The 26,364-nt window shown below is 38.5% G+C and overlaps 1 protein-coding gene across 1 annotated transcript in view; it reads right to left on the bottom strand.

Moving 5' to 3' along the window:
• Window positions 1–26,364, bottom strand: part of FBXO11 (F-box protein 11) — a 70,300-nt gene that overhangs the window by 20,077 nt on the left and 23,859 nt on the right. The window contains exons 2-9 of the mRNA XM_058802800.1: window positions 15,484–15,611; window positions 15,285–15,366; window positions 9,469–9,613; window positions 8,110–8,239; window positions 7,029–7,112; window positions 6,808–6,940; window positions 1,686–1,792; window positions 1,485–1,596 (exon numbers count right to left, since the gene is read on the bottom strand). Coding sequence (XP_058658783.1) covers window positions 1,485–1,596; window positions 1,686–1,792; window positions 6,808–6,940; window positions 7,029–7,112; window positions 8,110–8,239; window positions 9,469–9,613; window positions 15,285–15,366; window positions 15,484–15,611 — 921 coding nt within the window. The remainder of the gene's footprint in view (window positions 1–1,484; window positions 1,597–1,685; window positions 1,793–6,807; window positions 6,941–7,028; window positions 7,113–8,109; window positions 8,240–9,468; window positions 9,614–15,284; window positions 15,367–15,483; window positions 15,612–26,364) is intronic.

Genomic DNA, 26,364 nt, shown 5'->3' with positions numbered 1-26,364 from the left:
TTTAATTTTGGAAAAGAGAATCAACAATTCAATACAGTAAAGATTCAGAAATCCAGAGTTTTGGAGGGAGCAAAACTTCAAAATTCTCAGAAATGGAAAGTGGTCATGAAAAAAATCATCTAAACTTAATTTTCATAAACAACTTTCACAAAAATATCAGGATCTAGTAGCTTATCTATAGGCACGTTTCCATCTGAAATCATGCAGCTCTTCAAACTACTTTAATACTCAGGCTGAATGTGGTCTTATCTAATTCCACTCACTGGTTGTCAGGGTTCCCAGTATTGGTATGTGGTAAGTTCCAGAATACTTTTTCTCTGTATATTTCAATTTCCTAGTGTTAGCATTAACACTGGGATAACTGGGATACTGGGAGCAGCTCACTGTCCTTTGCTCCTCTTCTGCCACTTTTAAAACCTCCAAGTATTCACTGATGTGTCTCCAGTAAAAGAGATGGTGATGCAAAGCAGAGAACTGCCTTGACCAAGTGCAGTGGTTTATAGCCCAAAACCTTCAAGAAAGCTCATCTTCCTCTAGAAGGCACACACCAGGAATCCTTCCACCGTTCTCATCATGGTTCCCTGCAGTATTCTTCACAGGCAGTACCAGAAAAACGTTGGTTTTATACCTAGTTGGAAGAACTCTTTTCTTTTTCCTTGCCTTTATGTTGAGCTGAGCAACCTCCATGCACAGCCTGCTGCACAGATCCATTCCCTCTCCCTAGCTGACCTTGTGGAACCTCACACATGGCCATTTCCACACGAAGACTCAATATCTTAATTCTCCTGAACCTCTTCTTTCTGACACTCCAACTCTACTCCATCTGGCTGTGTTCAAAGATGTTCAAGTTGTCATATCTTGTGTCCAGGGATTACAAACTGCCATGTCTTCCTGCTGGTGACTAAACTGCCATCCAGCTCCTCATTTCCAGACACTGACTCCTTCTTTCCTCAACCTAGACTACTGATTTTTCCCAAATCAGGTGGTATAAATTCCTCATTGTCTCTGATGGCAAAATGAGTCTTTCAACACTTCTGACTGTAGAGCTACTACTCATCCTCTGAACATGTCAAATCATTCCACTCAGAGAGAGCTGAGCTCAGCAGTTACATCTTGTGACTGTTTAATGCCATTGATCCCAACACTGAACATCAGAACAAACCCATGAACAACTCCCATGTGTAACCCTTTCAAATGCCCCATCCTGCCAGCTACAACTATACACCAAACCCAGGTATCTTTATTTAACTGTCACTTCTCAATTTCAAACCAACTGTCCAACGAGTCCAAACAGATTCAAACAGAAAACCAAGTGCACATTATCACAGAGGTTTTGGACACAAAGAAGTCACTCTAACAGTGATGCTCCAAGGCAATTAAGGCTTGCAGACCTGTATTGAATACCTGCATCAAAAAATAAAGACATGCCAATTGTAATCATACTCAATTTGTAGAGTTTCTCAACCAATAAAAAGCCCACTAACCTGTACAAGTACTTCGGATAATACAGTGATCGATTATTGGACTGCAGTTCACGGTAATCTCTAAGCAGTGGTGTGCATTGTGGTGCTGGGCAGATTTGTCATCAGGGTTGAACTGAAAAGGAAGAAAACAAATATTGTATTTATTGCTCAGACATTAAAATAATTTTTTTTAAAAGATCTGCTTTCAGGTGAGATTCTTACCCTGATTGTCATATATCCAACATAGGCATCTTCAGAACCCTCCATAAAAACGAAGGTGGAATCTCTAGTGTTTTCTATTATAACTTTATCTGCTACTTTTCCAGGTGCTGCAAAGAGAACAATTTAAAAGTCATAGTTTATGCTGCTGAAAAAGAATCCTCAAAATACTTACAGAATTCCGTTTGAAGCAACAAAGGAAAATTAACACTATTGTTGGCACATAAATAGTCCTCCTGTCAAAAGGATCTTAAAAAAGGAAGTTTCAAAGACAATGAAGAAGCTAGTCTTTGACTAAGACAATGTGGCACCAATTTAGTAATATCTAGTACTGTGAAAAAAATCTCCTCTGTTACAGAGCTGGTCTTTGACTACTACTTACAATGAACAGCTTAGACATGGGTACCAGGCTAGAGGCAGTTTAACTCTGTTCCAAGTGTGATTTCTTCTGGTATTCCAAACTCTTTTATTAATGCTAAAAACATTAATTCCATCACTGACATGAACCACTATTTACTAATCTACTCATGACCTACAAGTGACCTCCCCACACTTCTCAAATGTAGGATTTAGGGTTTTGAATTGATATACTCATTATTCTTTACGAAAAAATCCCCAACTTATTGAATTAGATTGAACTATACTACTGGCAACAGGTACAAAAGGTTATGAAGTGGTTCACTGGCAAAATGCTCTAATGTGTCACTTGATTTCCTGTGTTACCAGTGAGGCTCTGCTCCATTCTTTACCCTTAATCCAAAGGCAGGTGATGCTTACATGGGGATGGCACAAGCCAGCAGAGGGAGCACCAGTTAACCTCAGCCACTGACTGCAATAAATTCACTGATGCTCATTCACAAGCAAGATCGTTTGTCTGATTCAAACCTGCACATTAAACATGCAAGCCAGAAGCAGCCCTCCCTCAACACACCAAATATAAAGGTGGATGTTTCACATACTATAGCAGATAACTTATCTGATAGCATTCTAAACCATTCCCAACTCAACACAAATGTGAGCAGGTATTTATCCTAAATTCTGTGTTTTACTGAAAAGCCTATGCACAGGATTTCTCATGAGCAGATCCTTTTCTGTTTGTTGACATTAGTACAGACAAGCAGTATGTCCTGTTCTTTATCACTCTGGCAGAAAGATGTCAGTCAGAATGAAGCAACATTTACATTATTATCCAGCTTGTTCTCACTATCTGAAAGCTCAATCTCTGCTTTCATTACTGCAGAGCTGCACATATTTTAAGGTAGTCTGGCTCTCCTCTACACCACTATTCACTTAGTACCAGATAACAACTAAAAGAGGCTTTGATGAGGAGTTGTCATCATACAAAACACATTTCTGTGCTTTGGTGACATTTCTATATATTCACCATGGTGCAAATGCAGTGGCATAAACAAATCTGTGTGTTTCAGCACACAGAAAGGAACAGACCACAGGACTGCATGTGAACCAACCCAGGTAATAAACAGAGCCCCAAGGAGGATATGAGAGCCATAAGTCAGTATCAGAACTTTCAGGGTAGCACAGAAAAATTGCACTTCACACTGGATGCTCTGAAACACTATCAAACAGATTTGTGGCATTGTTAACAAAGCACTTGGATCATGTTCTCTACAGACACCTTCCTCTTATCCCATGAGTTCCTACACAAGCAGTAACTTCTGAGTTGGGAAGGTCCCAGAGTGCCCATCACAGAACAGGCCAGTTAGTCAGATCACCGCACTTAGGTCTCCCTAGGAAAATAGTGAAGACTTCCTTAAGCATTAGTTTCATTCCAAATGCACCAATGAAATTCTCTGCAACATTCTGCTTAATCTTTGCGAAATCATCATTCAGAGAAATATCTCCATTTCAGCTTTTGGCTTAGACCACTTTAGAATAAAGAAACCCGTGTTAGAATTGGAAACGGAAGAAAAGGACCATTAATTTTGTAATCAAGCAAAACACAGCTCCCAAGAATTCAGTTTGCTGGAACCTAAGGGAGTCATGTTCCCCAGGATCAGAATTCATGCTCAGCTTAAGGACCATGGATAGACCATTTAGAAATAATGGAACAGAAAGCCTACAGTAAGGGACTGTCTAAAGAAATATACATTAACTGGATATTGCCTCAGAATTACTTAATTCCACTACCTTCTGCAGGAACTAACTGTGACCCTGTCCAACTGTACCAAGCAAAAACCAGATACTCTTTTAGATCTTACAGTATACAAGATGTAAACCACAAAGGTGTAAACCAGTTCAAAGAAAGCTTTCAATTCAAAATGCAGAACAGGTATCTGAAGAAGAACTCAGGCATGTGAAATTACTCTTGCACTCTAAAATAGAACAATACCCAATTATAATAGTTGTCTTACAATTTTAGATTTTTCCACCCTTAAAATGACAATGACCATTCCTATTGGTTTTAGTAATTTTTTTTCTTGACTGAAGGATCTTTTGATAATCCATTTTCATTTACTTGCATATTATTTAAGTCAAATGGAAAATGAAGGGAAAAAATGAAAGCTGTAGCTCTGAAAATACACATTAAGTGAAGATTCTCAGATCAGGACACATCTGTACAACTGCTGAAACTCAGCAATTGTGAGATTTTGTGTCTTGAGTGAGATGAACACTTCATGGAAGGGTCCTATTCCTGCAGCAAACACTCCCCTCTCCAACCCTGAAAAACAGAATCCTTTTTAAAAATCCCAAGGTATTTTTGTCTGCTGAACCAGATGCAACAATTTTCTTACAGAACCTCTCCTCTTGCTTCTTTTTTGGCAATTCAGATATGCCAGAGTACTAGTAATACTTCCAAAGCCTTCCTTTTCAACCAACTCCTTCCCTCATATTTAGGGGAAGAAATAACCCCAAAATTAAACAGAACAAAAAGTACCCCAAAAAAAAAAACAAAAACAAACCCTACCCACCAAAAAACAACAGGCCTTATTCTGTAAGCACATTTTGCTTATGTGACCAAGCAGAAGCTTCTTCCAAGCTCAAGGTATGTTAAGCTGCCTTTCTAATAATGTTGTGCTTCTTCTGAAGCCAGAAGAATAAACTATTAAAGAAATTTGAGCAGAAATGCAGAGAGATTTGGTGCTGCCTTAATCTCACCATTCTGAAAAGCATGCCAGACTGAACAGAGAAGAGGTAGTTCTCCAAGGCTTAGCGGTTCACTTTAATTTGTTTTCTTTTCCAGTCAAATGAAAATTTACTCTCTCTACAATGTCACTCACCATTCAGAAAAGAAAGTCTGAGGAAGTGAAGTCAGCAATGCCAAAAACTGAAATATAAATACATCTAGCATTGCTGGATTCCTCTTGGAGGTTTTGATCCCCAAGACAGCTATTCTGTTACAAAAATACACAATAAAGATTCCTGGCTTTTAAAGGACTGTACTTAAGATTTAACTGTTTTTCTGAATAACTTAGGTTAATTCCAGAGGAAGGGAAAGCAGATGGCTTTTCAAAACTTAAAAGGAGACAGAGAACATGCAGAAGTTTACCCAGATAGTCAAGATCTCATTTCAAGTGTCATGAAGTGACTGGGAAATTTTATATCTTAGGACAGTGCTGATCCAGTTTCTCTGGATTTTAAACACTTCATGAATATGACCTGCCCTATTTTTACTGTAATCCTCTCTTCTATGAAACAGAAGCCAAGGGTTATTTGTCTGTGGCCACATCTCCATTAGCAAGCATTGCAGCCTAACACAGGAGTGGTACCACAGAGGGAAGCAGAGCTGAGGATCAGGCACCCCCAGCACATGCTGCAGGCAGGGAGGGGAGAAGGGACTGACTCTGCTCAAGTCCTCCCCAGGTCCCTCTGACCAAACACACACTGCCTACAGAAGGGCACTAGGAGTATTCCAGGAACATGTCTTGTAAATTAGTCTCATCCAAAAGGAATCCAGTTTGTCCTCCAAAAGCTCTCCACAACACAGACCAAAGCACTCTAAGTGGGCATGTTCAGAATGTTCACTCCAGAAATGCAGTCCCAAACTGACAAACTCACATACTAACACAGCCACATCTTGCAGATCTGTGGGGACAATTTTTCAGAATAACACTGGAACAATCTGCCTGCATTGCTCAAAACCATTCTCCCTGCCAAGGCTGCAAAACCCAGGCAAGAAGTGCCAGAACAGTCTCACTCAAGAACAAAACAATTGGTATGGAGAACAGTTAAATACCCAAAAAGAGAGACTTTGCAAAACAAAGGACATATCCATAGGAAATACACACACCAAAGCAAACAAAACCCCCCACCCTTACAAACAAACTAAAACCCCAAACCCATCACCCTTACTAAAACCCACAACCCAGTAAACCCAACCAGCCCAGAGAGACAGCATCTCAAAAACACAAAACAGCAGGTAATTCCCTTCTAGATCACCACAGGAACAAGAGGTCTGAGACCCCTTAACCAAAATCTCTACCAGACACTAATACAGCCTGAATTCCTACCAGTGACATGCCACTGGGAATTGGCATGCTCCTAGCAGTGACATGAAAAGCAAATAGCTCTACAAGTATCACAATGGGCAGCCTGGTATATTATATTAATTTCCTAAACCCTTCCTATTCTCCAAGTCTTATTTCCTTCTCCATAAAGGTTCCTGTTCAGAGAACAGTTGGCAGAGAACAGAGGAAGAACCTCCAGTCTCAGAATCTTTCTGCTGGATGCTCTCATTTCCTTCCTCAAGACGGAATTATGATACTGAAGAAAATGGGACAGATACTAATTTGGGCTTGTTTGTCACTGCTGGTTTCTACTCTGGAGATGGGTTTTTTATATATATATATATATGTATGTATGAATGTAAAAGTTTCAACTGCAGTCCGATTACTGAATAAGCTTTCTGACAAATTCCATTTTTTTTCTCATAATGAAATAAAAAGATAAATGAAGTTATTCTGAGAGCTAGCAAGCAGACAACAGCACTTCAGTCTGAAGCATCAGCTACTTTTGAGTTAGTGATGCTTGTACAAAAGCTACATGTTTGCTAGGCAGATGAAGGGAGATGGGCATTTATACTGGATATTTAATGTACCTGAGTATCGTGTTAATTAACATGGTAATTAATACAAGTTTGAGACAGTGATGCTCCGAGTTTACATACCTGCACCAATCATGGTGATTGGAGATTCTATGTATATCCATTCATCAGTATATATACCAGAGTGAACAAAGATAAGTCCATCAAAATGAGCTTCTTGAACTCCACCAAGAGCATCCTCAATGGTGTCATAATACTAGAAGAAAAGGAACAAATTTAGAGTAATGTCCATTTCCATTTATGAGGATATAGAAATAGTTTTAAGAACCACTTTATGAACATACCAGCATATTTTCTCTTCCTTTGTATCTTGCAGGATTACTGTAGAAGTGTTCAGCAAAGCCTGGCTTTACATGTGCTCCTTTGTACTAAAAGAAGGAAGAGAGTTTGTGAGAAGCTTGCAGACAGGTGGGCCTGAATGCACTGACAGGAGATCTACTAATTCCCTAATTAACAAGCCTTTTGCTGACATCAGTTTGTCCCAGGAAGTAAGGATCATATACTGACCTCCCACTCTAGGCACACAATTTGAAATGGCAGCACCAAAAAATGTCTGAGGCAAAGGGAATGATCAACTAAGCCAAGAGTCCAACTACTTACACAGCCATAAGCCTCAAAACTGACTGAAAAAGTGATTCATACACTTGAATCACTCCACAAGAGCTGTCCTTACTTCCATCTCTTGATTCTCTAGCAGCTTGCCAAAAAAACTGCACTTATATGGTGAGGAAAAGAGAATCCCATACCTTCAGTAGTGACTGAATACTAAACAAAGAAGCCAAGTCAAGCATTTGTCCTCAATGCACTTCAGAAATTCATTAACCAACAACACATGGCATTGTGTGGTACACTCACATTGATGTTTTTTTCCCTTACTTATTTTTTCCTACAATCATGCCCAGCCATTTGTTCAATACCTTTGAAATTTTGGATTAGAGGTGCAATCACATTCCTTAAAGGAAAGTTGTTTACCTCCAGTCAGGCCAGCTGTAAATCACTATTTAGCCCAAGTGGCATTACCAATATGTGTTTGGTTCACCATACACATTGGTTTTGTAAGATATACAACAGCATCTTTCACACTGTGAGTCTCAGACCATGACAATCTTGTACACAAAATTTCAGTGATGCAAAACCCAACACAGCAGAGCTGGATACTCAAGGACTCCACTTTACCATGTGGTGTCTCCCTAAAGTAGCCTCAAAACAGGAAATAACTTCTGAATTGCCCCTACTGCACAATACCACAAGGATTTTAAAGTCTAAACCCAAGGTAATTACTGTTTGTCAGCCACATTTCAGAAGTGTGTGGTTTTACTTTTAGAAATACCCATGAATTTGAATATAAATGAATAAAACTGTTACCAGCTGCTGGAAGCTTTCTTTCCAGGGATTTGGATGTTCATATTCTTCTGGATTAATCTGATAAAATTTACCAGGTTCAGGATGCATCATAGGACGAGTGTACTCAAATACTTCCATATATAACCTTTTCCTGAGCAGAAGAGAAAATTAATTTTAATTTTTCATTTTAATCTTCCATTTTAATATAAAACTAAAGGCTAAAACCTGGGTTTTTTCTGAGAAGAATTTGCCAGTGACTGTGAATATGACCAAGATCAGCACGTATCACTTAAAACCAATTTTTTTGCTGTACTGACTTTTGTTTTTCTGACTAAAATTTGTATGTGTTTTATAAGCCAAGAGAAAAAGTTCTCAACATGCAATTTTCAGGAAGAAACTTAAGCACTTACATACACTATTTGTGAATCAAACTGTACATTAACTACAGCATTAACACTTACAAAAGCTAGTAGCACAAGGATAACAAAACTTAAGACCAAGCATGCCACCACCTCTTCCTCACCTTGCCAAAAAAAGACTGAGAAATGCATTCAGTGAGAACAAGTGATGCACTGTATTCCAAAAAGAGTTCATCAGTGAACAAATTACAGTGGTTTACAAAGAAGAAAACGGCACACAGCAGTTGGATTCTTTTCATTAGTGCCAGAATGCAAATAATTGCAGTGTCTGAGCCTGCTGATACTAAGCCCAGACTTACAGGATGACACCGAATCACAGAAGTTGTAATTCATCTGACAAGGCATCCCCAAAGCTGTCTTTAGGACAGGAAAAGGGGGTAGATCTGTGATGTTATTTTATTATTCTTCTTTTAGTCTTAATCTTTACTTTTAAATCAAAACAGCTTAAGAAATATGTTGGGGTTCTTCCCTCAGAGAAAAGTACAAATTTAGTTCCCATTTATTAAAACTCTCAATAACCCAGGGGTAAACCAGACTCATGTGAGAAAACAACCCAAGTATCCAACCATTAAACAAAACTTAAACCAAACAAAAACCCCATTTAAGTAACACTAGACAAAGCTCGCATCTGAGCTGAAGAAATGTTTTGTTCCTTCTGTGTGAAGTAACACAATACCCACAGTAGGCTAAAAAAGGTTAAAGGGAGAAGAAGGAATGGCAGAAGGAACTGATTTTTTTACAACAGGCATTGTTTAACTAGTATCTACACTACTAGAAAATCAAGTTTTACTGTTTAATACAAATAATACAAAAATAATGCTTAACTAAATTAGACATAATAAAATACAACTGGTTTTCCTTCAACTAATTGTAACCAGCATTTCAATTTTTCTCTTGTACTGGCATCTTGAGCAGCACACCTAGTATTTCTCAAGATAATGAGGAATAGCTTTTCACTTACCACAAAATTGGATCATTAGCCAGCTCACTGAAGCGTTTACACACACAGGCTGCTCTACAGAGATCCTGCTCCAGCAGGTAGGAGAAGATCTTTAGAACCACTTCATCTGGCAACTTCTCCTGAAGATACTGCTCTGCAGGTGCTGCTATTAAACAGTAATCAATACAAGGTTATTGACATATCTAGTGAGTTCAAATTCTGACTGCAAAAGATTACCAACTTGTCACTTGAAAGGTCCCCACTTAAAATGTCAATTATCTCAAGACAGTCTTTTTTTAAAGCTTGTTTCTTCTAAGACCAAAGGCAAAAAATCTGTAACTTGAAGTTACAGACTTCAAGTCCTCTTTCCAAACTTCTAATTTCACCTTTTCTATTGGAGGAATCATTCTGCAAAGAAGTGCAGATGTTAAGCAAGCTACTGTGCATGTTCCAGAAATGCTGGCTTCTCACTGCTATTAGCTTCATTGTGGTTCAATTAACCCACATGATCTATACAATAATAATAATGCAGTCCCAAAGCCAAAATGTCTGCAAATGTTTTCAAACACAAAAGAATTTAATCAGAAATAGTCACTCTCTGGAAAAACTACTAGGAAGACTTCCTTGCTCTCCCACAATGAACACATTAGGGAAAGAGGACATCTGGGATGTAGGAAATCAGCAGCCATCAATAACTCCCAAGTCTCCTCCTTCAACTTACTCCCATTTATGCTCTTCCTTTTAAAATGAAAAATCTAAAGCAGAAGTATTAGTCTTGCCAGATGCATTTCTTCAGAGAGGCTGGAGAAAGCTGTATTCCCATGTCATTGTGTTAAACCCTGCTCGTGGACACTCCACAAACAACAGTTCCTTTGGGAAAGCCCTGCCTGCAGTTTGTGTTCTCACCAGACCCTCGTGGGGCAGGAACCCTCAGAGCAGGTGAGTTCTGCTTGCAAAGATCACTTTGGCTAATGCCTTCAGCATCCTCTCTATGATCCTAAAGGCACAACCACACAGAGCAGCTTCCAAAGTTTGGAGCATTCGTGTGCAAGGCATTCAGAGTTTGTGCCTGCTAAATTCACAGCACAATTACATCCATGTAATGCCCCCCACATCAGATTTTCTTAGCACACCTGAGCCTAAGGAGCAGCAGGACTGTCATTTTGGCTACTACAAGAAGCCTACTGAAGTGACCTTAAGGAAGATGACCTACTAAATATGAGAGAATAACATTCTGAAAAATAATATCCATGAGAGATTTCACATACAAACAAAACAAACTGCCCAGGATTCCCCTGAGCAAGACAGCACAAAGAAATGTGTTATTTTCAGCTGTAAGCTGGAGAAGACAGAAACTGCAGGCACCAAACCGTGACTTTTTTACCCCACCTTAAACTGGGATCTGCAGACCGTATCACCAGAACCTGTGTGCTGTGACAGAAGTGATTTTTCCAGGCTATCATGCTTACACCTCTGATCAGACCAGGTAGAAGAAATATTCCTGAGATTGCAGCACCTTCCCTGAAAGTGTTCCTTATTGTGCCATCATATGAATGTCCCCTTAGTGATTCCAGAGTGCCAATTTCATCTCAGATGCCAGAGATGCACTTTATGTATTGATGTATTTATGCAGTTGACAGCTGCTCACAGCAGTATCACAGTTCACAGCCATAAACTATAGGAATGTGCCACTTCAACCCAACAAAAATCTGTGCTGTGCCAAAGTGGTAAGTGCCACCACTCCACATGCCCACAGCTATGTGCTCCCACAGTATCCTATTCCTCCTCCAGTTTTTTTATGATCAGCTCCTTGCTTTAGTCCATTGCAAGCTACAGAACTGCTAGCATGGGACACAAGGAAAGAAACAGGAATGAATGCCCAGAAGTTGGCCAAGAGAGTTCTCTTCTGCAACAGCATTGATGGCAGACTACAAAATTATTTTTATTCAAGAAAAAATAAAACAAAACCTTATGAGCTAAGCTGAATCCAGTAAGTTGGTAAAACTTAGGAAATGCAAGTAGTCTGGAAAGGCCTTCTGCTCAAGAGTCACTTGGGGGGGCCTGAAGCCTGAAGAGCTTAACAGCAGCCAGTAAGGGAACATGGCTGTACATCACCAAAAAACGTTACATGCATTATCAATGCTGGTTTAAAAAAAAAAAATTATCAATGGTTTTTAAAAAGGTTTTTTTCCACTGGAAGTACAAAGGGTCAAACAGGCAGGAGCAGTTTGTTCTACAGTCCTAATTACTCTTGAAATGCATCACAGGATAATTGGACATTGCTTCTGAATTAATATTCTTCTGGTAGCTTTCCAGTTAGATGTAGTCTTCTACTGCCTCACTGAAAGCTGAAATCTTATACTGCAGATGCAAAACAGTAAATCTTCCCACGTTTTCCATGACCTGTCTTCTCCTTTTAACAAAAATCTCTGAGGCATACAGTTACTTCCAGAAACAAACTGCAGGGTTTTTTCTTCCTTTATCTATGTTAGGACCTTGAATAATTTTTTATTGAATGGAGAAGCTCATTAACACAGTGCCTTCCCACTGCTCCAAACTTCATGGTCCTGTTTTCCTCCCTATGCTTGATTTCAAAATCAAAATTGAAATCCAGATGTGTTTCCTTATTGCAAGGGACAAGGAGCAACTTTGAGAAAGTGTCAAAACACTTGAAATAAAAATAATAATAAAAGTTTTAAAGCCTCAATTAACCTTCCTGCCCCTGCAATTTTTCAAGTTGCATTTACTTGGAAACGGAGGCACTGCATTCAAAATGAAGATGATGATTTTACAGGTGTTTGCTATCCTCACTCAGCTTTATTCAAAATCCTGCAGAAGTGAGCAATTTAATTTAAATTGCCCTTCTGCTCAATTAAGCAGGGGTTGATTTAAGATTTCTCCACTCAAATCACTGATACAGTGATTACCAGGTGAAATTCTCCAGTATAATTTGAAAAAGCTAATTTGCTTCTTAATGTGAAGACTTCTCTGTATCCAAGAGAGACCAACATGCTTTTGTTCTATAAATCCTCACTTCACATCTTGGATATCTTTCAGTAATGTGTCAAAGCAAGGATGTAATCAATGTGCTCTTCCTCTCAGTTTACCAAAATGAGTCAAAACAGTTTTAAAAGGCTTGTCTGGCCACCAGATCAGAAGCATTTATATGTTCCTACTCCTGACACTTTCATGCCTATTGATGAAGTCAAGGTAATGGACAAAATGGATACTCATATTAAAAGAACCCCAACCAGTTTTTCAAATAAGTGTCAAAACCAGGCAAGAATAAAAATAAAAATTAATTGTGAGAGGTCATCATCAATCCTTATCTTTGCCCTACTGTAAGCTGACAGTTGAACTATTTATAATTTAGTAAGTATTACTATACTGCACACCTGAAAGTTAGAAACATAGCTAGTTACGTCATTCAGTTTCCACAGGATATTCACAAAGCTAATTCAGTTTCAGTTTTGATCATTTAGCTGATAGGGACGAGCAAAGTAATACCAAGACAAAGAGCAGGGAAAGCTGCCTGAAAGTGAATTTCCTTCTTTGTACAAAGACAAAGAATGCCATCCCAAGAATCCAAAATTGTAAATTATGTCTTATATGGTTGCCTTTTTTGTCCATTTTAGTGGAGAAGATGGAGACAAATAGCTTTTGCTCCACAGGGATGTATTTAGTAAACATCTTTTCTTGTTAAGAAGCAGAAATATGTCAGAAACATAGCATGTATTGTTCTTGGGAAAGGATCCTAGGAAATCAATGGGAAAAGAAAAAATCAATTTAAAAAGTCAGTAAGTTCTGTAAACTTATGCATGTTCCTAGTGTACAGAACAATCAGTGAGTGAGCCAGTAACCTCAAGTCTCAGCATGTACTGCAAATCTATAGTTCAGTGAAAAGAGAAATTTAAAATAGCAGCACTCCCAGCAGAACTAACTCTGAAATCTGTATTAAAATACATGTTTTTCCCACTCCTGGCTCCACTCCAGTTGGAAACTCTAGTTGACTGGCATTTCTCCTTTCAACTTCACTGAGTTTTCCTCCACTCAGAGTCTGTACAACAAGGAATGGATTTCCACCAAGGAATTTTCCTGTATTTCTAGTCCTTTGCCATCATTTCATCTACAGTTCTAAAATAAACACCTGTACAGCCCAGATGACAATACACAGTCACCACTCATGACAATCCAAGAGGTCTCAAACCTACAACTCAGTTACAACAGCTATCATTGTTGCCTATGCCAACAAAAAACGTGAGGTGAAAGGGACTGTGTGTTAAAATAAATCTCACCAGAATCAACATTTGTACAAATTCAGTGGAATCTCTTAGAAATTCAACAGGGAGAGTAAAAAATAACTGTCACGCATAATAGGAAAGAGAGGAAAAGAAAATGGTTTGAGGAGGACACTTATATTGCAACTGGTTTGAACACAGTCTTCAAAGTAAAATTGTAAAAGCACTGTTTACAGTGGTTCCTCTGTCAATTCTATGCTGGAGAAGCCTCCACAATCCCCACATGAGCTCAAGAATCTAACAAATGGAATGCAGAGTGAAAGCAGGGAGAATTCCTCAGGAAATCAGTGTCATTCATGTTAGAAAGTTACAGACTTTCACTAAAGAAAGGGGGAGAGTAAAAGCACAATGACTAACACAGCAAAGAGTGAAAGAAATGGAAGAAAAACTAAGAATTGTCAAGAGAAACAGAGTCTGTGATAAGACAATTCTGCGCAAGGCTCCAGAGCCAATCAGGAAATGAATGCAAATGACATTTTTGGACATAACAAGGGTTATGTCCAATTGGTTCTGGCTATTTCAAAAATATAAATCTGAAGTTAAATGGTTCTTAAACAGCTGCTGAAATTGGAGAGTTGATCAAAGAGGGGGAGAATAAAACAAAGGGGGAAAAGGACAAAAAAAGACCACAAACTATGCAATGGAGAAAATGAGAAGCCAGAAAGAGCAGACCTCAACATAAGACACGAAAACAGACCAGAAGTCTTGTGCCAGCTGCTCAGCTTTAATTGACAATATTAAGGGAGACATGGACGAAAAATAACAGAAGCAAGAAAAGCAGGAGAAACCACATCGAAGGGAGTTGGCAAGCACTGGTGTTGATTTTCCAGGCAAAAGTGACAGCACATCTCCTGGAACTGAAGAGTGTGTCAGGAGACAAAAAATAATAGAAGCAGAGAGACTGAAAAACTACACAGAAAAGAGAACAAGAAGGGGGTGTGTGCCTGTATACACCTACAAAATGTGTGCACACAAATAAAACACACAGAGTGCAGTTATATACACATGTACTGGATGTGTGTTTATTATACAACGTGCATTTACTGTAGATGTGTGCAAAAATCTCCATACATTATGTATGCAGGTGTATCTGGTTTTTATTTACAAACACACCAAGTCTCTCCCTCTCTCCACAATGAAGTGCTATGGTGACGTACCCAAACTACCCCTAAAAATGCAATGGAACAATGCCATCAATATGAGAAATGGTAATTAAGCACTGTAATTATTGCTCTTAACAGCAGCTTAGATACAACTACACAGCACTATGAGAATAAAAAACCAAACCAAAACATACCTGCAGTGAAGCAGACAGAATAAAGGATCAGATTAAAAAAATTCTGATTAAAACCATGCTATCAAATTTGAAGATCAGAACAAGCTTGGAGTCTTGTTTTGGTATTTTTTCCCCACTACTGTTTCTTAGTTAGAGAATACACATAAAAACAGTTTAGGGACAATCTGTGTGAGAGAATGTGTGACATTAAAATGTCTCTGAACTCCATCTCCCCTGCCCTTTTCTTGTACAAAAGTTATTACCTGATAAATCCTGGGATTTCCCAGATACTCTAGCACGTTTTGCTCGGTGACCAAAGTTTTCAGTAGCTGAAGTAGAGGCACCCTTTGATAAAATAAATTAGAATTAGTGCAGTCATTAAATAACTTAAGAAAAATACTAACTAGTTTCATACTCTTGAAACAGTAACATTTCCTGCACAATTAAACCCAAAGAAGTTACCTCCATACTGCTCTTTGTAGGACAAGCTGTTCTTTTAGGTAGAAGAGTTTTTCTGCGAAGTTGGTATGGGCTGTTTTGTGCACCAGGACCTGATTCTTCTGCAACCATATCTGCAGGTACATCATCATCTGCAAACAAAAAGAGAAATTTGATAATTGAAATTGTAGTTTTGCTTTATACCAGGAAAATGCTACAGAAATTTTTAGGTAAGTACATAATCAGAAGGGTGGGGAGGAAGTGCTAGAGAGCAGAGTACTTCTAGTAAAAAAAAACCTCAGAATATCACAGCATACAAATCTAAGTTCCTTCATGCCTACTTTCTCCATACACACACAGCAGCTACACCAAAAGCAGATTAACAAAAAGCAAAAACTGAGGCTTTTGGTTTCCCTGCAAGCATTTAATTCACTATGTCAATTCAATCACCTCATTACTTCAAATTTTTTACCTAACACAATCAGCAGAATGAGGAACACTGAAGTGTCAATTATTAACTAAATGTTATCAAGAAATCCTTTAGTAAACATAGCACTTAGTACAAAACTCAAGACTGAGTTTTCCTCAAACATTTTGGGAATAGCTTAGGCCAGCACACAAAATGGAGGTAAAATGGAGGTAGCTTTAAATACATACATTCTCTTCACCTAAATTACACTTGAAAAAGTAAGAGCATATTTTCTCCATGCCCTTTAAATAAGAAGGGCAGAAAGTGTCACGAGTATAATTCTAAAGGCTTTGATTCATTAGTTTCAATTTTCCCTGTTCATATATTTATGGAACATACTTGAAACAAGCAAGAAATAATTACTCATCACTGCATGCCCTATAACTAACATTACATTATAAAGCTGCAAGAATTTTAAAAAGGCCAGAACAAAAAGCATCTAGAAAATAAATTAAACCAACTCCACTTAAGAAAAATATATACTTTCTGCAGATGCTTAACTGTGAGAAAACAATTCTGCATTTCCTTTCCATTTTAATTGCTTTTTTCTTCTTAAACTGGGCAAAATGAGATGTGAAAATAATAGCCATAAAAGCAATGCCACAGAGCCAGCAGTTCTCCTGAATACATTAGGTTGAAGAGACTAATGTAAAAAAAGTAAAACACAACACAAAAAAGAACCCAAGATGCCACCAATAAACTCCCAATACTACAGCAGTCTGTTTAAAAAACAAAGCAATGCAATTCTGAAGTGACTCATTCGCATTTCAAAATCTTAATCTCATGATTTTCCTAAGGGTTTTTGGTTTGGGGTTTTTGATCATAAATTACAAAACATTGTGCTTATATTGGATTACACATACCATGCAGCCTGAGCTCCTACATCAGTGAAAAAAGGCACCAAAACCCCAAACTATTTTTCCCCTTCCTTAGCAGGTATTCATAAATGGCAACCTTGCCATGAACCATTAGAGAAGACAACACTGCCACAACATCCAAACAGAGGACAGAAGCTGTGCAAAGATGAAGTTCACTGGTGATGTGTACACATCCACACAGGCTCTGACAGCAATAGAGGAGAGCTTCATCAGCTCATTAATCCACCTGAAAATTAACCTCCAAGTACCTCCACAATCAGCCTCCAGCCAGCCCAGCACAGGCACAAGACCACATATCTGGGAAGAACCACCAACAGCACAGGTCTTAAGGGCAGAAGTGAACTGTGAAATTTCTATCAAGACCCACCACTTCTTAAAAGAGAGCCACCTCCAAAACTTCAGCTGGAAGCTGGTTCACACTCCCTGTCTGCTGCTTCCCAGGCACACCTTGCATCTGACCACTCCACTCCCTAGGAAGGATAAGTATTTATGAATTATGCAAAAAGCCTAAAGGACACTGATAGATGAAGTGCAGTGAATTTCCCTGTGAAGGTGTGTCTGGCCCAGCGTGGGGATCACTGCCTGTGGGAGGGCAGTGACCTCAGAGCACACTCATGGCTCAGTCACTTGGTTTTACCCGTGTCTGTGCAGCTCTGATGGAAAACACCTCTCAATTTAACAAGGCAGGCAGAAGACAGAAGCTGCTACAGGAGAGCTCCCAGCCCTCCCTGGCACACCAGAGCAGAAAAGCAGCCGTGGGTGTGAAGCAGCTCTGCCAGCAGGAATTCAGGCACCACCACCAGCCCCACAGCAAAACACCCAAATGTACTCAGACACTGCAGCAGGGACTCATTCTGCAGCCCTTGCTTCTATTTTAGATTTGATACAGTAACTATGATTACTGGCATTAATATCCCCCAGAAACTACCTGGGGACTTCAAACATGGTGTCTCAAGCCCCCCCTGCTCCCCTATTTTGCATTGAAGACACAAGATGACTGTCAGAACAGCTGGGATTTTCCCCCAGCTCTGGATGGTCAGTACAATGGTTCAAAATTGCCACAGAAAACACAGCAACAGCATAATAAGCAAAAATAACAGGGGGAAAAAATAGAAAGCAAAGCAGAGAATTTTCATCTCTCAATAGGTGATGGAAAGGGCACAGATAAAATCCAGTCAGGTCTTCAGAACACCACCCATGGAGGCCACAAAGGACAGAACACATTACTGCTGGAAAGAGACAGCAGAAGCCTGTGGGGTAAAATGGAAGGAAAGGTCAGTTTGGCTGAAACACTGAAGGACTGGCTAAGCAGAACAGAAGTATATTTATTTTCTGCAGTGTTTCCTACTAAAAGATTGCTCTTCCAGCACAGATGACAATAAGGGATAATGCACACACTCACAGCAGGTACCAGAAGAATTAAAATCTTCCTTTTTCCATCTGAACAAGGAGGACAAGGGAAGGGTACCATGATGTCTCTCACCAGCACTTTTTGCCACACTTCTGAGGGGCTTCTGCATGGATTTCTGACACTTCAGGAAAAACAACTGATCCTATTTTTCCAGATGCAGCCTGTGCAGTTACTGCCAAGTGAAACAGGGAAACTGAAGGCCTTGAGTGACCTCTTTGAGCCTTGGTGCTTGGTTTTAGCCTTCCAGATGCTCCCTGAAAACCCTGAGCAGCTCCACTGGGAGCCTTCAGAGAGATGCTGCTCACAAAGTAATCCTTCAACACTGCACACTGCCCTTCCCTGAGCAAAAAACTCTTAAACCAGAGTGCCAGAACTCTCTTTTGAAAATCCTTCCCTAAAAAACACTTTAACATATATCTGCTTTAGAGCAGAAATACCTGTTTTAAAATACAGTGCCTCCAAAATATTTTGAAAAACCCTATTTTAAAATGTAACAGTATCAGGCAGTAACACACATAAAAAGTATTATAATCACATTTGTTGATGATAGAAGCATAAAAGTCAATAAACAAATTTGGAAGAGTGTGTGTGTAATATTAATATCATCATACAAACACCTGCTGAAATGACTGCCAGATGCTGTCACAGTTTCAACTAAGTCAGTATGTTTGCAGTTTTTAAGAGATTAAATTAAGCTGAGTCTGCTCTCAAATAAAAATATTTACCCGAATATTTTACACCAATTATATTGTATAGTAAGATAAAATAATTTCAAATAAAATCATGTTTACTGAACTTTGTGATTCTGACAAGTCAAAACCTAAATTTAAATTAAGAATTATCTCATCTGATAGTTCAAAATGACTCATGAACCTGAACTGTAACACTATAAGCTTTAAGATCCACAAAAGACCAAAAATAACAAATACTTCCAGGAGAAAAAGAAGAAAAACCTGCCATTCTAGCAACTACTGTCAAGAGTGCTTTGTATTTCCACAGATGCTGTGGAAGGGAGTACATTAAAATAGAGAAAAATAAAATTATACAACTGATTTCTTTTGTTTCATGAAGACATAAGCTATAGAGAAGTAACAAAGTGTTGTCAAGAGCTATCTATTAAAAATATACACACCTAGGTCACTTCTAGAAGAAATGTATCATGTTTCAAAACACGTGCATGGGCTTTCATTTCTACCTTTTATGCGTTCAGATAATATTTCCAAAAAACATTGTTAATATAATTGACAGCTGTAAGGTTGATAAATTCTTCAAAATAAAAAGAAAAAAAGCTTTAAATTCCCCAATAGACTCATCATAAAACAGACGAAGTGGGGAGGATCCCAAAGAAGGCAGCTCATACACTAACCTGGAGTGTTTGACCACTTAAGTTTTTACTTAACTTTTATTTTTTATTATGAAGTTTTATTCAACATCACATTTTTGTGCTGCTTTTCTCCACCTTCCCCAAACAGGGCAGGAGGAGCAAAACCAACCAACCAAAAAGATTTACAGTCAGGAGAAGAAGAGTCCTGGGGGTGGCAGGTATTTCCAAACAGACACAGCACTGAAATTGCTCCTGCAGGCTGGGGGAAAGTCTGGGGAGAAATCCAACCAACCCATTTTCAGACAGGAAAATCCATATCAAACTGAGAGTAGATCTAGAAGAGCAGCTCTGAAAAATGAAGTTAATCCATACTGAACCTATTTGAATGAAGCCATTATTCATCTTGCCTATCAAACAAATTCTAACAGGAAGAGTTCATTAAACAGTGTTTTAAGTAGAACCAGTACAACTTCAGAACAAAATAATAAATAATTAAAACAAAAAAAATCCCAAATTGTCCATCTTCATAACTAGAAAAAAACACAAACTAAGCAACTAAAATGTTACAACTCATTTGCTCTGGATTGAGCTCATCTTGCCATAAATCTGGCAAAACCAACATCAAGCATCCTGCCAGTCTGTGAGATGACAGCCCCAACTACTTGATTGGATCCACTTCTAGATTAGCTCAAAATTCCAACAAAGAGAGGATGACACAAATTTAAAGGTGTAGAGAGGAAGGAACCCCCAACAGAGCTAACAATTAAGGCAAATAACTTCAGAGCAGAGATTCAAGGCAGTTCTGTATTTGCACTTCCAGCAACATCTCTGCAACAAACTGCTGCCCAAAAAAGCCAAGCAAGCACACCCACTCACCCTTTTCCTTTAAGGAGCAAGTCTCTGGGAGTGAGCTGTTAAATAAATGCATGTATCAGTGGTGTGACTGACACTCATCCTGTGTCCTTGAAAACATTCCTAACAAGTGGCTGACACCTGAAAGCAGATACAGCACCAAAACATGAAAGATACTGAATATGGAATTTGCACATACTACTCTGTATCTCAGAGCAAAGGTTTCTCATACTAGGAGAGGCTTACACGTTGATTCCAGGCAGCATTTAAGGAATAGTTTAAATTATAGATGGCTTAAGGTTACTTTTGAAATGGAGACCATTTTCTTTTGAGAGCTATCTGAGGACCTCTATGAAGAGAAAAAAAACCCAAACCACTAGCTAGGAATACCACAAAAAAAGCAAGTGCAGCCCCAGAAACCCCCTACAAAACTGAGAAAGATGACATGCAAAGTTCACAGAGCTCAGATCCAACACATCCTAAAGGCAGGAGCATTGTGGTGATCCTTCACAGTCAAATTTCACAGTGGACTTGAAAAAAAAAGGTCCATCAGGAACAGGAGGCATGTATACAGCTACTCCATTTTATGCTGAATGTCAAAAACACGGTATTAAAAAAGCTGCAAACTCATTTGCTACTATTTTCAGAGACTTTATTAAGTACTGTGATATATTTTTAATTATTATAGAAAGAAACCCTGCAGTATTTTTCAAGCATTATCTAGAGCAGCTCAGCTCACAGAAAGGTAAAATCTACGAGGCAGTATTTTGTGTCAGGTTCTGGGGTCCCTGCTCAAGGAGAAGGATTAACCTCTGACTGCAGACAAAGCTGTTTGGAACTGAAGAGACCATGCAAGAAAAAGATTCTGAGTCAGAACTGCTACTCAGAGTAGCAAGCTCTCAGATTGGAAAGGGGACAGAGCTAACATTAAAAATGTATGTTTTCTTAAAGACTACAGAAAGATCAGACTTCCTGAACGCCATATGGAATAAAGAGATTCTGCCTTCTGGGAAGCAGCAACCAGACACAATAACCATTACTGACTACCAGAATATTTTAAATATACATACAATTTCTTACTGGCAATAAACCAAAGATATACAACAATATGCAAAGCACACTGTAGCTTGTAACAGTTTATCAAATAAACAAAAATTGTGTGGAATACTTTGAAATTTTCCTGTATGAGATTTAGTTCTTAAATTTAAAGAGGGGGGAAAATTAAGCTTAAACCATAAGTCACAGTACTTGTACAGAGCAAAATTTAAGAAAAAGAAACACACCACAACCACCCTCTACCCAAAGAATCAAACAGTGGGTTTTTTTTGCATTTACATTTAAAGCTTTTAAACATCAATACCTAAATAAGACATCTTATTACTCTCTCTGGAAATAGGTCGTGCAGTCATGATGGCCTAAAAAGAATAAGAATAGATCAGACACTCAAACTCTATGTGTATTTATCCAGAAGCTCATGTTATTTTTACAACATATTGAGAAGTATTTTCTAAAAGAATAAAAGCAACTACTTCTAGCTACATAGAGAGTTTCTTAAAGCTGACATTATTTCTCAGTGTTATTCTTAGATAAAAGGTAATTTCCACAAGAAATTCTCAATAATCTGATCTTTTCTCCTCCTCATCACATAGTGAAGCCCACTGCAACAATCCTCACTCAGGTCACTCAAACCAGACAGAGACACCACCCCCTCAAAGGTGCTGGGGCAGCTGCACCCCCAAAATGCTGCACAGGACAGCATGGTTCACACAGCAAGGTAAAAACTTCAGTTCTTAGAGCTGGCACAAAACAGACTAACAGAAAAGGAGACAAATGGGAAAGATACACTGGCTGCAAGCCCAAAACTTGTCCTCATCTATATTTCTTAAAAAATTATCAACAGTCACAAATAACTATTTGCATCTTTACACTTCATTCCCTAGGGAGCTCACAGTCCAAAACCACCTAGCACAAAAAACATGTGTTAACACCAGTTAAAAACCCTCCAGCTACTTTGAAGAATATATTCCTTTTCAAAAGCCAGAACCAAAAAGTGATAATGAGGATTTGATGAAAAATTCTGGTTTCTTTTCACAACCATGCCATCAAAAGAGATATTTAACATTAAGTTAAAGACTGAACTTCTAAAAAAAAATAAAAATCAATAACATGCACATTTTTATTAAGACACACAGAATAACTGTGCAAGTACCTGCATACTTGAGCTACTTGTTAAAGAACTCATTTTAGAGAGGGAAGAAAAAGATCTTTTTCTTCAAACAAGCAGCTCTAATGATCAGCACTAGAATGTAGAACTGATAAACTAGAATTAGAAGACAGATTTAATTTTCTGGTATTTTTTTTAAATTACATTGTTTTCCCAGATTGATAACTGTATTACAGCACCATCTGTAACATTTAGCAAAGCAATAAACAACTCTCCAGGTGGCTGCTGTGCAAGTATTAAGGGAACTTCCCTCCCTGCTTAATAGGCAGCTTGACTTGTGCTCTGACAAGCTTTCATTGAGCAGGGACAAGGAACCCTTTCTGGGTGCATTCCTCAGTAAGAAAGCAACACTTTCAACACTGTGGCCTTGATGCATGGCTCCTTGGTGCTACAGTGAAAAAGCTGACCAAGGAAATTTTAAGGTTCAGAAATACACTGCTGAATGACACTAAATAAAATAGACTATTACTACAAGCTGATTTTTTTTGGTCTATTGTAACGATTATACTCAAGATTCCAAGTAGGACCAATTAAAATTTCTACCTGGCCATATCACTTCATTTGTTAGGGCAGTCAGATTACCAGTCTCAAAGGTCATCTCCCTCTCTGGCTGGAATACAGCAACTTTCATCTCATTAGAAAAGCACAGCCAGTGAGAACAATAAAAAACACTGAAATAGGTTCAAGCATTGCCACTTGATTCTGACCAAAAATATGTTTCTGATCAATCCTCATGCTTCAACTTCAGGCAGTACTTCAAAGTGCCTGAACAAAGATGTGAAAAGGGAACCCTGTGACCACACCCTTGGGGCCTACAAAAAATTCCAAATTCCCATTTTACCAGGAAGTAAAGTGTCTCAGACAAGAAGGAATTACAGATTCTCCAATAGGACCACCAAAGTCCCCAGAAGGTCTAAACAGAGGAATTGTGGAACAAGTCATCGGTACTTAAAAAAAAAAGGCAAATAACCCCCACCAAATCACACACACCAAACTAACAAACCATCCAAAAAAATTACCAAACCCAGAGAATTCACTTCCATGAACAATAATGTCAGTCAAATTACTGGACATGAACAGGATGAAAACCAGCCTCCAAAACTCAGGAGGTAAATGTTCTAACAAGCACATGTAAAATTAATAAGAGATAAGTTATTTGTGAGGACAGATTATTTCTAATAAGCAGAGAATACCTAACTATGAAGTAGAAGCCTTACCTTCTTTAATTAGACTAAGTCTGGATATTCTTGATACCAATAACTACAGAAAAATAATTAGAAGTTTGTGATTTCCTCTTTGTATTAACTTCCGGCAGCAATTATTTTCAGCCTCACCTCCTTTAGCACTGCTGAACTGAAGGAGAAGCAGGACAGTATTCATTTCTTCTCTAGCTGAGTTTCTGATATCTTTGAAAAAATTTGGGGCAAACCCACAGTCTATGAATGAGTAGATTCAATGAGAATGCAGAGATTTCACTTAAAGCACCCTCAATTTACACTTCAAGTTTTCTACACTCCATAACTGATCCATTTACAGAAATTTTCTGTGATCCACGGGAAACCAAGAGAAACATGGCTCCTCCTGAAAGAGCAATAAAGCAATTCACAAGTCTCATTATGAATTAACACTACTGCAGCTATTCAAGCATAACCCCTGTAAAACACCATCTCAGGGCACAATCATTTCACCCAATTTTCAGGAAATGAAAGCCTCCCACAGATTTCGCTGTCATGAGCCACATCTGCACAACACTGTTGTAACACAGGCAGAAAAAAAAATACATATCTCCTGCTAGTAAGTGTAGTAGCAGATTTGGAGATACTTGCCAAGCAAAGCCATCTGCCTCCTGTGGCCCCTCCATGAGAAGTGACTGACATCTATCAATACATTGGCCCAGCTGAAACCTCATTACATCAAAGAGCAGTTTTGATGAACTGTAGGAAATTCCTGGTTTAGGGCTTCAGAATTAAAAGAGCTTCTGCAATGCCTAGCATGACAAGGAAAGGCAGTCATGGATCTGCCTGGCAGTGGCAAAAAGCCCAAGGAAAAAGCCAACCAAGATGAAAGGCCAGACAGCATTTTGGGTGCTGGGTTCCAAGGGGTATAGTCAGTATCATTTCCTCTAAGAAAGAAACAAAAGGAGGAAAGCTATATTAATAATACTTTACAGCTTACTGGGTTTGGCTGTCTTTCTTCCCTTCTGTACCAAGCAAAGCTTCCAAGCTGACCACTAGTCTGTGAAGAAGCAGAGAAAGAGCAAACAGTCCAGAGGAAAAAATATGGACCCTGTAACCTTGACAGATAGCTGGGAGGAAAACACACCTTGTGCTAATACTCCTCACAATTTTGGATGTTCAAGAGCGTGTCTCTAGAAAAAGACAACTGTGCAAACTGCAAAAGGAAAAAACTATTAATTCTGCTACCTTTTCTGGCTATTTCCCCTTACTATTACACTGATATTCAACGAGCACACTGCATTCTCCTTCTGCCCTAGTACTGCAATCAACACAAATTTGAAATGTCACACCTGAAATGAAAAAAACAAAACCCAAAAGAAACTCCAGCACATACACCCCCCCAAAAGAAACTGTGAAACAGCACTATAAGAACACCATAACTAACAACAGTATCCTGAAAACATAAATACATTACACTGGAGAGAAAAAAAAAAATTGAAAATCATTAGTTCCTACCAAATTATTGCTCTTCAATTCACCAAAGAGACCCCTTGTCATAAGACAGTTATTTTTAACTTTTCAAGAAATACTATTTAATGAAAATTATATATACATTTATATATGTGTGTGTGTGTGTGTGTGTTATTATGCCAAAAACATGCACACACAAAAAAAGAAAAGCAAGCATTTCTTAAACTTGAATTAGTCAAAAATATGTTGCATCTAACATATGTCATAGTAAGGCTGAATTTTACAAGCCTAACTGTGGCAAGGTTTTACATGCAGTCTCTCCTCTGATCCTCACTCTGAAAACTTCCCCATGACTGCTCCTGTTATTCTGTTCCTTAAATTAGCAACTCTGAGGTGCCTGTCAAGAGCAGGAAGGCATGGTTCTGTTTAGCTTCAGGGAAATAACTGAGGAAACAAAGTGTGGAACCACAGCAAGTGCCAAGTATCGTCAGGGTGCAGGAGGGAAATACTCATTTGCCAGCATATATGTTATTAAGATGGGTGAAGAAATCTGTCATCAAACTATAAAACACCACTGCAGTAGTCAACATCTGATTCAAAACTAAATTTGTTAAGAGCTACAGTAAAAATAAGAAACTGCTGACAACACCAAAGACTGCAGGACTAAGGGCCTACCTAAACCCAAGCTGCTTTGAGAAAAAGTAAATCCTACACAGAGAATAACTGTAATTTTTCAAACCTATTCTGGGTGACAAAGGCTAAATAGCTTTTCTACCAAGTTTTGCTGTATTAATGCATGATTTAAATACAAGTTGGGAGAACAGGATCATCTGTTTTCCACTGCCAACATGTGTTGCAAAGCAAACATGAGGAAAGCTGGAAAGAAGGTTTTGTATTATATGTTCAAGGAAATTTCAGCACAGGGAGAACACTCTGTTCTTCCTTGCCCTGTAGACTAAGGATGTCTTAAACACTCCAATCCAGAAGTTACTGCTCTTGGATATCTGGAGAGGAAAAAATAATAAAATTGCATCCTGATTTTATTAGAAAACCAAATGGCATCATTTTGATACATTAATCAACTTTTTACCTTTTTTGT

The sequence above is a fragment of the Ammospiza caudacuta genome, chromosome 3 (assembly GCF_027887145.1).
Source record: "Ammospiza caudacuta isolate bAmmCau1 chromosome 3, bAmmCau1.pri, whole genome shotgun sequence".
Taxonomy (NCBI): domain Eukaryota; kingdom Metazoa; phylum Chordata; class Aves; order Passeriformes; family Passerellidae; genus Ammospiza; species Ammospiza caudacuta.
Note: the sequence above shows the minus strand (reverse complement) of the source record. Positions and strands in the feature narration are given on the sequence as shown.